At 41.0% G+C, this 13,314-nt stretch overlaps 1 protein-coding gene across 1 annotated transcript; it reads left to right on the top strand.

Annotated features, from left to right (window-relative positions):
- The first annotated feature begins 11,752 nt into the window (after positions 1 to 11,752).
- Positions 11,753 to 12,592, top strand: LOC117832331 (aquaporin FA-CHIP). Its single transcript, XM_034711423.1, has 2 exons — positions 11,753 to 12,302; positions 12,377 to 12,592. Exons 1-2 carry the CDS (start codon positions 11,769 to 11,771, stop codon positions 12,590 to 12,592), a joined length of 750 nt encoding a protein of 249 aa, XP_034567314.1. The 5' UTR covers positions 11,753 to 11,768.
- Positions 12,593 to 13,314: the final 722 nt, after the last annotated feature.

The following is a 13,314-nucleotide window of genomic DNA, read 5'->3' as shown; positions in this document are numbered from 1 at the left end:
AAGGTGGTGTAAGGTGGTGTAAGGTGGTGTAAGGTGGTGTAAGGTGGTGTAAGGTGGTGTAAGGTGGTGTAAGGTGGTGTAAGGTGGTGTAAGGTGGTGTAAGGTGGTGTAAGGTGGTGTAAGGTGGTGTAAGGTGGTGTAAGGTGGTGTAAGGTGGTGTAAGGTGGTGTAAGGTGGTGTAAGGTGGTGTAAGGTGGTGTAAGGTGGTGTAAGGTGGTGTAAGGTGGTGTAAGGTGGTGTAAGGTGGTGTAAGGTGGTGTAAGGTGGTGTAAGGTGGTGTAAGGTGGTGTAAGGTGGTGTAAGGTGGTGTAAGGTGGTGTAAGGTGGTGTAAGGTGGTGTAAGGTGGTGTAAGGTGGTGTAAGGTGGTGTAAGGTGGTGTAAGGTGGTGTAAGGTGGTGTAAGGTGGTGTAAGGTGGTGTAAGGTGGTGTAAGGTGGTGTAAGGTGGTGTAAGGTGGTGTAAGGTGGTGTAAGGTGGTGTAAGGTGGTGTAAGGTGGTGTAAGGTGGTGTAAGGTGGTGTAAGGTGGTGTAAGGTGGTGTAAGGTGGTGTAAGGTGGTGTAAGGTGGTGTAAGGTGGTGTAAGGTGGTGTAAGGTGGTGTAAGGTGGTGTAAGGTGGTGTAAGGTGGTGTAAGGTGGTGTATAACCCAATTTGTGTCGAGCCTCCTGGACTGGATCCAGGACCGTTATCTCAGAACAACGGATGAATGGATGGGGGAATCACAAGTATGACCAAACCCCAACCCAAGATTATATATTGCGGGGTCAAAATCACACAACAATATATATTGCGGGTTCAAACGACCCGTGACATATTGTCGGGTCTAAAACCCTAACCCTTAGTCCAGGCCTAACCCTAAACCTAACCCTAACCCTGATACGCAATCAGATGGGAGGAACATTCTAAAGGGACCTTCACAAATATCACAGACGCATTAAACTCCTGGAACATTTCCACACAAACCAAAAACACATTTACACTCCTTTCACACACCCATCCAACTGGGTCTGTGCAAGGGTGCATACTTTTGCTAATTTCTCCTAGAGCTTTTCTCCGATTCAGTCCAAACTAGGTAAAATAGTAAACGCATTGACGATTAATACAAAGTAAAGGCATTCCGTTCAGACTAAAGATGTGGGCGTGTCAGACTTTGGGACGGGGCATCAAAAAAAAAATGTCGGAAAATGGATTTTTGTGACTTGAAAATGCACGTAATCTCACCTCATCCAACACACTCATCAGTCCTGGGGAAAACTGCGACATTTTATGGGTGTCGCAATAAAAGTCGAAAAAATGTGCTCACTAGCGCCCCCTACAGTTTTCAGAAACCCCTCCCCATAGGGGTTATTTTGAGCTACATGCTTGAAAATCAATACGCATATTCATGGCATCAGGACGCATAAAAAAGCCTCTTGCACCCATATCCCAAACTCAACAGGAAGAGCGCCACCTAGCTTTGAACATGAAAAATGGCGTCCAAATAAGGGTGCGTACTTTTGCTATCTTCTCCGAAGGCTTTTCTCTGATTCAGTCCAAACCAAGGGCAACCTATAGAAGACACCTTAACGAGAAAAAATTATCAGAACTTTTTCTTTTCAGAAAAAAATTGTGGGCGTGGCATGCGTTGAGGTGGTGCATCAAACGCACATACAGCTTTGAATGTAAAGAATGACGACAAAATAAGGATGCATACTTTTGAGAGCTCCTTCTAGGGTTTTTCTCCAATTCAGTCCAAACAAGGCACATTCTATAGCCGACATATTGACGATTAAATTATTGTTAAAGGAATTCTGTTCAGACTAAAATTGTGGGCGTGGCACACTGTCAAGTCTGGAGGTTTTCTTGGCAATCTGCCAAAAATTTGGAACATTTGCACCACCTGAGCCAGTATATACTCTCAGATCTTGCTTTCGCATCATGTGGTGGCTTATATCAGACAACGGTTTACATGTGGCGGCGGCTCGTGTAGGCGGCAGCTACGGATGCGCGAGGGCCCGTTTATCGCCGCTTGCGGCTTTAATTAAGTCTGTTTTGGTTGAGTGTAGTTAATCACATCTTGAATGATTTCAACAATAAAGGAAAACTTCTGCCACAACATCAACATATTTCAAAAGACAGTTTCATCCTTAACACTCAGTAACTTCTTCTTCAAAAGGAGGATGGAAACTTTTATTTTCTATAATTCTAACATTTCATTTAGCAGACGCTTTTGTCCAAAGCAAGAATTCAGCCTGGAGGGAAAAACCTTAGTAAGGGCTTCAAGTTGATTGGCCACAGGTTCTGCCATCTAGTGCCAGAAGAAGAGCCAGCTTATATTGAAGGCATTTCTCCAAAGTAATATTCCATTGGTAGCTGAAACCCCGTCTATGCACAGGTGACATCTCCAAGCTTCTTATTTTTCATAAATAACTCATGAACGCTGCACTTTATTGGCCATGTGTTGCTTACAAGAAGATCCAGAGACATTGTAGAGGGAGCACTTTTAAACATTCACCACAGAGGAAGAAACCATTGAAGCGTTTTCTAACGTCTCTTCAACAGCGGCCATACACTTGAAATAAACGTTATGTCAAGTGTGCCTGACCCCAGTGAGTCCTTCAGGTTACAGAGACATGTCAGAGTTTGTGTCCTCGTGTTGTTTCAGATCAAACTGATGGACAGAAAAAAAGAGGGACACACTGAGGTCACGTTGACGTATGGATGAAACCTACAAACTTCTGTTCTGTGTGTCCAGTAACAGAAAGGCCTCTGTGGGAACAGGCATCACATCTATATAATGTTACAAACACTGCTGAATGACTCTGTGTGTATGAAGGGGGGGGGGAGGTGAAGGACAACCAAGTCACCATGACACTTCCATTACCATGACAACTCTGCATTTTTTCCTCTATGAGCACCATCACCGTGTTTTCTCAAGAAGTGATGCATGTTTTGTTTTTATCATGAGGTTCTGAGACCAAAAGTCTAAATGCAGAAGACCGGGAACACGTTGCTGAAGCTTGGGGACTAGTAGTAGTGTTGTGAGTACTTCTTGCAGAATTCTGGGTCTACTGACAGAGGTCTGGGGACAAGCTGCAGGAAGATGCATGTTTTGGAATATTGGGGACATTTTGCAAAGGCCTTGGAACTAGTTGCATGGGTCTTGGGACTGGTTACAGGGTCAGGACTAATTGCAGAATTTTTCAGAGCTACCCAGGAAACTGAGTCCAGTTAGAGAGGTCTGGAAACAAGATCCAGTCTGAGGACAAGTATTTGGACTATTACCATAGATGTAGGAAAGGGCCACAGTAGTTTAGGAACTATCAATCTGAGGACTAGAACAAAGTTCTGGGTCTGATTGTGGAGATCTGGAGACTGGTTACAACTGTTTTGCTCCTAGTCACAAATGTCTAAAGGCTAGCAGAGGTTTTGAAATGGGTATCAGAGGCTTTGCAAAGATCTGGGAATATGTTGCATATGTTCGGGGACTAGTCTGAGACTAGTTATTGATATCCGGGACTTAAGACTAGTTGCATATGTCTGTGGACTAGTTACAAAGTCAGGATTTCTAGTTGTAGAAGTCTGGGTCTATTTGTTGAGGCGTGCAAAGTTTTCTGGGTAGCTCTGAAAACTCTGTGATTAGTCCTAAACCTGTAACCAGTCCCAAGACCCATGCAACTTATTCCCAGACCTTTGCAACATGTCTCCAATATTCTAAAACATGCAGCTTTCTGCAACTTGTCCCCAGACCTCTGTCAGGAGACCCAGAATTCTGCAAGAAATACTCACAGCACTACTACTAGTCCCCAAGCCCCAGTGTTCTGCATTTAGACTTTTGGTCTCATAACCTCCCGATAAAAACAAAACATGCTTTACCAAATTGTTTGCAGGAGACTGTGAAGTAGCTCCAGAGGATGGGGGATAGGTTGCAGAAGTCTGGAAGTAAAGTTGCAGGACCTTGGGGATTAAAGTTGCAGAGATATGTGGATGAGTTGCAGATCGCTGGGTCTTGTCACAGAGGTCTGGGACCAAGTTGCAGGTCCCAGCTTGGGGACTGAGTTGCAGAGGTTCACAAGACGTTTCAAAGGTCTGGTTGCTATTTGCGAATTTAGAAGCAAGTTGCAGAATCTGCAGGACTAATTTTAGAGTTTTGAGGAAATTTGAGTCTTTTTATGGATTTATGGGAACACGTTGCAGAGGCTTGGGGGGGGGGCAGTTGAAAAGGCCTGGAAACAAGGTACAGTAGTCTACGGACTAGCTGCAGAGTTTGGATGACAAGTTGCAGAGCTGTTGGTGCAGCTGCAGAGGTCAAAAGAGTTGCAAAAGCTTAGAGACTCAGACATTTGTTATTATTACAGGCAGCTAAATCTTCTCATTTTTTAAGACATACATTTAGAAAGTGGGACAGACAGACAGACAGGCAGACAGACAGACAGACGGACAGACAGACAGACAGACAGACAGACAGACAGACAGACAGGCAGACAGACAGACGGACAGACAGACAGGCAGAGAGACAGACAGGCAGACAGACAGACAGACAGGCAGACAGGCAGACAGACAGACAGACAGACAGACAGACAGACAGGCAGAGAGACAGACAGACAGACAGACAGACAGACAGGTGCCTGCAGTATAAAGGGTCTGTTTTCTTTCTGAAGGTTGTTGAGGACGCAGAGTGAAAGTGAAGAAATCTCTGAGCTTTCCAGAAATGTGAGACCTTGTTAATGGAGGGATAACACCCACGCGCTGTACACACACACACACACACAAACACACACACACACACACACACAAAATCACGCACATACACACAGTGAAACAGACACACATACACGAATGTCTCAAAGCCTCAAAGTTCGACGACTTCCTGAGATTTTTCTCTCTTAGTTTCATCATTACATCCTGTCCTTAAATGTCAGAGCACCAGAGTGTCAGCCAATCAGATATCAGAACCACACACTCACACACTCACACAACAACAAATACACACACAGCTCTCAGGTTGTGTGAAGGACAGTCAGTGTTATTGCCCTGGTTTAAGCTTCTCTACACAGTATGTCTGCTGTTCCTAAATGTAGGTTAACACAGACACACACATTAGCACCTCTGGACTTGTGAGGACCATTTACTGACAGAATGGATTCTTTAGTCCTCTGCTTGTATACCTCCCAACTGACCTATGAGTAAATATTTTATATATGTAGTTTGATTTGTATTATTGTATTAAACATTAAAGCTGTTCAGTTGAGAGGGGAACACAGTGAAATGCAATGAAGATGGAGTGCAGTAAAGGAATGCATCACGGCATGAGAAACATGGAAGAGTGAGGTGAAGAATTAGAGAAGCTTACAGTAAAAAGAAAGCACTTCGGATGAAGTGAAAAAAGAAACAGGGTGTGGTAAAGAGACTTCAAGTGCAATAAAGAAATGCATCAGAGTAATGAAAAGAGAGTGAAGAGTGCAGTCAAAGAAATATTCTGTCACAGAAAGGCTATTGAGTGCTGTAAAGAAGCCCAGTTGAGTGCAGTTAATAAACACAGAGGAGTGAAATAAACAAAAATGGTGGATTGTCGTAAAGAGGAATGCAGAGCAGTGTAGGTGAGAGAGAAATTGTTAAAGAAATGCAGTAAATTGTGTCTAATATGCAATGAAGTGCAGTAAGGAGAGAGGCGACACATTTTCATCATTGCAGAAATACTTCAAGGATTCATCCTTTTTAACTTGCAAAGACTCAGAGATTAATTTAAATGCTTTTGTATCAACATGCCTGGACAATTGCAATGGCCTCTACCTGTATTTATATACCTTATACCTTTTTACATGTGTGCCCAAAAAGTCTCTCAAGAAACTGCAGCTTCAGAACGCTGCTGTCAGAGTTTCAACAAGGAGAAAGAAAACTGATCACATAACACCTCTTTTAAAGGGGACATATCACGCTTTTTTCATCAACATATATTGGTCTAAGAGCTCCCCAAAACATGTCTTTAAAGTTTATGCTCAAAAAAACACTTTGAACTCAGATTTTGGTCTGCCTGAAAAGCCCTCTTCTTCAGTCCTCCTCAGAATGGTCAGTTTTCTCTCTGACCACGCCCCCTCAGGAAGTGGGTGTGGCCTCGGCTCTCCAGCACTTTGATCTAATGTTTACATGTTGGCTGAATATACACGGCTGCTAACAGACCCGCGTTACTTCAACCCTCTGAATCTGATCCAGAATCTGATCCTGACGGAGAGGCGCCTGCAGCAGGACCTTTCTGAACCATTGGTCACAGATTTAGTGTTTCCTGTTGTTTTATTTATCAGTATGTCGACGTGTGATTATTTTCATTATTATATTAATCATTATTGTGTTAATCAATGCTTTAACATTTATTCATCTTATTTATAAAAATTATTTATCTATTTTATGTCTTGTGTTTGCCTGATCTTGTTAACTCTACCTTATTTTTAACTTTTCTTTCCACTCTTACTTAAAGCTAGGGTTGGTAATCACGGAAAACTAGCATGAATATGAATGTAGCATTTCCTCAGGACTCCGTCTAACCCCTCCCCTCCTCCCTCGGAGCTCCTCCGAAATGACGCCCCCCCCCGCTCACATGCACGAGTTCCGCTGACTTGCGACCATATGATGGTGACTGATTCAAAACCGGTCCTCACCAAAACATTATCATAGTGAAAGTTAAAAACACAAACAAACATGGCTGCTGTTAGCACTCACAACTATCATGCTAGCATTATCCAGTTGTCATGGTGACACGATATCAGGAGAAAAGTTATAACACATATATAATACTGTAACAGCTCTACTGTTTGTTAAACCTGTTCAGTGTAGATGTTCTTAATTCCTACAGTGTTGACGGTCAGTGAAGGCATCAGGAGAGGTGTAGAGTGTGTGAGCGGGAGAGAGGAGAGACAAGAGGAGAAGTTCTTCATTCATTCAAACATTGATTGTTGTTTTGTTGGTTGGCGTGGTAACGGCAGACAGTGACCGGTTATTAAAGATCAATGTGTTCACCAATCGGCTCGTCATCACTACAGCGTCCGGACGGACGCTACAGTACATATACATTTCTGTAGGACTTATTAAATGTCATTCATTCTTCTGCTTGTTGGTGAGAGCTTTTTAGACTCTTATCCGGACTACAGTCCTGAGCAAAGCACCTCATCAGGTCAGAGGGGACAGGCCCGAGGTCGAGCGAGAGGGCAGTAAGGGGAAGCAGAGGCAGGGGACGGGGACTCAGAGTGCACGCCGGGGAAATGTACGCGCAGGAGGAGGGCAGAACGGCAGGACGGGATTTGATTGGTTTAAAATTTGAGGAGCCAAAAAACGCTGATTGGTTGGTGTTTTCCCAGGTTTACTCCGGCTGTAGATAGCAGCTTTTTTTCATTCTTTTTTAAGAACACATTATGTATTGACTACCATCAGGACATAAAGATCATTTTAACCACTAGAACAAAAAGTGTATCTAAATCTGAACACCAACCCCAGCTTTAATTTATTAATTTGACTGTGTTGATTTTCTTCTATCTTTAAGTATTTTATTTATAATCCTGCCTTTTTTAATTGTACCATTGCTGTTGTTTTCTGTCTCTCTGTTATTCTGTGAAGCACTTTGGTCTGCATGTTTATATGTATGTATAAATAAAGCTGAGTTGAATTGTATTAACCAAGTGGCAACCTCCAGCCCATGAGAATTGAAGCCAATGCAGAAGTATTAAAAACTCATCATTTTTATTCATAAACTAAAATATGAATGTTTGGTTTTGTTCTGTCCAAGGTCAACATCTGTTTTGCTGCACAAACATCCTTAATTCTTATTTAGTACAAATCTTTACCTCTGTGTTTGATTTGTATTGATAGAGCTGTGACTGGTTATCTGTGTCTCTCACAGGAGACAGAAACATGAAGCTGCTCTCTGAGAGACGTCTGTGCGCCGAGACCTCCCACCAGTTCAGCTCTATAAGAATCACACAGACAGCAGACAAACTGGAGGACTCACACAGACATCACCTGGTGGTTGTACCTGATTGGACAACATCCCTGTGTGTGACAGGTATGTTTTCTTTGTTTATTACAGAGTCTTACTGCCAGTGGACAGTTGTTGCTTATTACCAGTGGTGGACAGTAACAGAGTAAATTTACTGAAGTACATTTTTTGAGTATCTGTACTTTACTTGAGTATTATTTATGGGGGGAACTTATTATGACTTTTACTCCTCTACATTCAGAAGACAATTATTGTACTTTTTACTCCACTACATTTCTATCAGTGCTCTAGTTACTCACTACTTTAGCTTTGAAGTCAGCTCATATATGTCCTTCTCTTTTCTGAAATCTGTTCCTAACTCAACTCAACTTTATTTATAAAGCACTTTAAGAACAACAGCAGTTGGACACAAAGTGCTGTACAGAAACATAATGGATAAAAACAAACAATAAAATCATAAAATCAATAAGAACAATAAGATAAAATAAAGTTGAAAAATAAAAATAAAAATAAAAAGGCACTGAAACAAGAGCAGGGTCTCATGCTGAGTCGAAAGCCAGGGAATAAAAATGGGTTTTAAGACGACTTTTAAAAGTGGACAGTGAGGGGGCTTGTCTGACGGCTAAAGGAAGATCGTTCCACAGTTTGGGAGCAGCGACATAAAAAGCCCTCTCCCCCCTGAGCTTCCGCTTGGACCTCGGTACCTCCAGGAGCAGCTGATCAGCTGACCTGAGGCACCGAGCAGGGGCGTAGAGATGGATCAGCTCAGAGAGGTAGGGCGGGGCGAGACCATTTAAAGATTTAAAAACAAATAAAATAATCTTAAAATGGACTCTAAAATGCACAGGCAACCAGTAGAGGGAGGCTAAAATGGGCGTTATGTGCTCCCTTTTACGTGCTCCAATTAAAAGGCGAACGGCTGCATTCTGGACCAACTGGAGACGTGCGAGGGAGGACTGACTGATTCCTAAATAAAGTGCATTGCAGTAATCCAGCCGGGATGTGACAAAGGCATGGATTACTGTTTCAAAGTGCTGTCGTGCAAGGAAAGGCTTCACCTTTGCCAGCTGCCTAATGTGAAAAAAACTGGACTTTACAATAGAGCTGATCTGCTGATCCATCTTAAAATCACTGTCAAGCTTAAAACCCAAGTTTGAGACTTTCGACTTAAAATAGACGACCAAAGGGCCCAGATCAACCGGAGGGAGTTCACAAGGGCCACTGGGACCAAACACCATTACTTCTGTCTTTTTTTCATTGAAGTTTAGGAAGTTCAAAGCCATCCATGCTTTGATGTCTTCAAGGCACGCAAGAAGTGGTGAGAGGGAAAAGGCATTTTTCTTTTTCAGTAAACTGTGTTTGTGTAGTTCTGTTTGTCTCAGTGGTTTAGTCGTACCTGTATATCGTGCGTCTCCACGGTTGAACGTGGAGCAAACAGAGCATCACTCAGATCAGGCAGTTCATGTAGAGGTGGTAATGATGGCTATAATCCTCCACCTGAGCACCCATGGTCATATCTTCAGGCCGTGTTAGAGGTTTTTGAAATGAAGAATGATATACATGGTTTGAAATGTTCTCCCTGTTTCTCACTCTGCACAAACACACAAAAAATCACAGTCCAACCTGAGAGAGCGTGTTGAGCTACATAACGTTTGTTTAACTCCAGATGAACATTTCAAACTAAGCTGTCTGTGCTTGGAGGAACTTAGTGTCTGTTTTTATTCCATGGTTTAACTTTTAGAGATTTCAAGTAATGGTTTCTAGATAAACGTATGTTTTGAGATTATTTAAAAATGTACTTTGAATACTTAAGTATTTTAAAAGCAAGTACTCCAGTACTTTAACTCAAGTAATAATTTGACAGAGCAACTTTCACTTGTATTGGAGTAATATTTGACCTGGAGGATCTATATTTTGACTTAAAGGTGACATATCACGCTTTTTTCATCAATATATATTGGTCTAAGAGGTCCCCAAAACATGTCTTTAAAGTTTATGCCTCAAAAAAACACTTTGAAATCAGATTTTGGCATGCTTGAAGAACCCTCTTCTTCAGCCCTCCTCAGAACACTCTGTTTTCTCTCTGACCACGCCCCCTCAGGAAGTGGGTGTGCCCTCAGCTCTCCAGCACGTTGATCTAATGTTTACATGTTGGCTGAATATACACGGCTGCTGAGAGATCACGTTACTTCAACCCTCTGAATCTGATCCAGAATCTGATCCTGACAGAGAGGCGCCTGCAGCAGGACCTTTCTGAACCATTGGTCACAGATTTAGTGTTTCTTGTTGTTTTATTTATCAGTATGTCGACGTGTGTCTTGGTACACAGCTACAACTACAGCTACAACCATGACATGTAGCTATGTGGCTATGCTAACTAGCGCTAGCACTTATCCATGATAAATAAAAATCATCCACTAGATCTTCAAATCTGCAGACGTGGGGAGTAAAACCGACCTTTGTGTTTATTAAGACAGCCTACAACTAGCATGCCTCCCTCCTAAGCTCCTTGTTAGCACACATGTGTGCAGGGAATGAAAAACAGAGGAGGGGTTGAGTTGTATTTTATACAGTCTATGGGCTGAACAAGCTCCGAGCTCTGACTTCCTGTTACAGACCGGATATTGTTGTTACGTAACAAAAACACTGAAAACTGAAACGGCTGGTTTCAGCACACATTTACAGAAAGGTGGAGAAATCAGAACAGGGGCAGAATGGATTCTTTTCATTTTCAGGGGGTTTGTAGACAGGGACACATATTTCAGGGAGAGAACCATTAAAAAGTCCATTTTGCATGATATGTCACCTTTAAGTAATGAAGCTGTGTACTTTATCCACCACTGCTTATTACTGATGATTTATAAAACAATATCACCCCAAGTATGTTTCTGTAAAAACTATGATCAATTTTTTATTTTTCATCTTTAATTTGTCTTTAATCACAGAGAGAGTCTGTTTTTCTTTTTCATTGAGATTTATATATATATATATATATATATATATATATCCAAATTAATATATATATTAATTTGGATTTTTCTGCAGTATACATCATAATTCAAAAAGTGCATGTTACCCAGTTTTATATTTTTACAGACAACAAGAACACATATGACAAACACTAGAGTCCAATCCAATGTGTTTTGAAATGTTATCTTAAAAATAAGAAAACAGGAAGAAATCATGAATTAGAAAGAAGATATGATCAATAAAACAAAATAAAAATGATTTCTTACATTTTTCATTGAGATTAACCAAGTTATTTATCTGTGTATTGCCGTTTAAATAATAATAGAGTGAGTAATAACAATAAGACATTTTCTAAATATTCCAAAAGAGGAGGAAAATTAAAGTTTTCAAACTAATGTTTTCTATAATATAAACAAAGTCCATGCTAAAATCCATACACTCAGTGACAAACATGACCAGCCTGTCAGTGTGCTGTCAATTAAAATACCAAGTTAAAATAATGGAGGTCGATGCTAAACGTGGGCAAAGTTTCAGATTGTGAGGTTAAATGTGGCGTCCCACAGAGCTCAGTTTTGGGGCCGTTATTATTCCCATGTTTAATATTTGTACACATGATGTTTTTCTTTATTGGTTTGTCATTAGATAAACACATTTTTGTCTCAGATCTGTTTAAAGTCTTACATTTCAGATATAACTTATAGCTGATAAAATATGAGGTTTAACTTCATGTCCAGGTTGTTATGGATAAATTAAAGTTACTCTATGTTATAAGATTTTCCTTTTTTTGACTGACTGTTCCATCTTGTTGCAGGTTGATGATTTCAATTGCAGTTATGCTCATTCATCGTTGCCTGCGGCTGATCTTGAGTGACGTCTGGACTCTCTCCTGTTTACATCGCTTCCTGCTGGAGTTCTTAGGCACCGCCCTCTTCCTCTCTATCAGCCTATCAGCTGTTTTGATTTGTCCTCCTGCTGCTGGAAGGCTGCAACTAGATCTGAAGATTTGGGGCAATCTGGGCTATTTGTGCAGCCAGAGCAACCGAAGTGAACAGATCACCCTGAGTAACCTGTGCAACTTGAGCAACAAGAGCAACTTGAGCAACCATCTCCACTTAACTCCCACCTCTGTTCAACCTTCAAGCTGTCTTCAGGTGGCGCTGGTGTTTGGTCTTTCTGTTGCATTAACGGCGATCTGTGTGGGTGGAGAAGTCAACCTGAACCCAGTGGTAACCTTAGCAATGACCCTGACCCTCAGACTCCGCCTGTGGAGAGCAGCACTGTATGTGATTGGTCAGCTGTTAGGGGGCGTGGCCTCTGCTGCACTGCTGCTGGGTCTGACCGGAGATGTGACTCCAGCCCTCAACAAGGTGAGCTGCTGTAATGTCACTCGACAGTCACTCAGAGATCAGCAGGAGATATCATAGGCCTGTTTCTGTTCCAGGTTGCTCCAGGTGTCCAGCTCCACCTTGCTATCATTGTAGAAACACTGGCAGCCTTCCAGTTGGTCCTGGTTGTCCTGGCGGCAGTCGACACTCACCTTCCTGCTGTGATGTCTTATCTGCTGGTCGGCCTGTCTGTCAGTCTGGGTCACCTGATGGCAGTAAGTCCCGCCCACCACCTGCAGATTAAACGCCTGTCCCTTTCTATCAGCCTATAAAGCTTGTGGTTTATGGTACTTCCTGAACCAGCCTCAAGCCAAGACTCGATGAACTGCAGTTTTTAGCACTTCTACGTTGGACTCCATTCTGTTGTTTTTTTTTTTTTCTTTTTCTGTTTTTAAATGAACAAACGCATCTGCCCTCCCAACATCCCACTCCCTCAACTCCCAGCCCAAGTTAGAAAAATAAAGAATTAAAATAAAACACAATACAGTACAATCAAGGGATATGTGGTAATAAATAAGATAATAAATAAATAAATAAATAAGATTATCATAAATAAGATTATAAATAAATAAGATAAATAAGATTATAAATAAATGAATAAATAAATAAATAAATAAATAAATAAATAAATAAATAAATACGATTATCATAAATAAGATTATAAATAAATAAATAAATAAGATAATAAATAAATAAGATAATAAATAAATAAGACAAATTAGATAACAAATAAATAAATACATATATAAATAAATAAAAAAGATAATAAATAAATAAGATAATAAATAAATGAATAAGATTATGAATAGATAAATAAGATAATAAATAAATATATATATATATAAATAAATAAATGAATAAATAAATAAATAAATAAATTAATTAATTAAAATGTTGATCATAAGAAGTTTTGGTCTTAGTTTTGCTCGCTGCCCACATCCCAGTCAGAAACAGTCTAAACCAGCCAGCATTGCCCACATGTCCCGCGTCGCCT

This window comes from Notolabrus celidotus, chromosome 20 (genome assembly GCF_009762535.1).
Source record: "Notolabrus celidotus isolate fNotCel1 chromosome 20, fNotCel1.pri, whole genome shotgun sequence".
Classification (NCBI taxonomy): domain Eukaryota; kingdom Metazoa; phylum Chordata; class Actinopteri; order Labriformes; family Labridae; genus Notolabrus; species Notolabrus celidotus.
This window is presented reverse-complemented; position numbering and strand designations above follow the sequence as displayed.

Coding starts and splice junctions, on each gene's coding strand:
- LOC117832331 (XM_034711423.1), top strand. CDS start 11,769: ATGCTCATTCATCGTTGCCTGCGGCTGATCTTGAGTGACGTCTGGACT. Junction 12,303..12,376: donor TGACTCCAGCCCTCAACAAG/GTGAGCTGCTGT, acceptor TTTCTGTTCCAG/GTTGCTCCAGGTGTCCAGCT.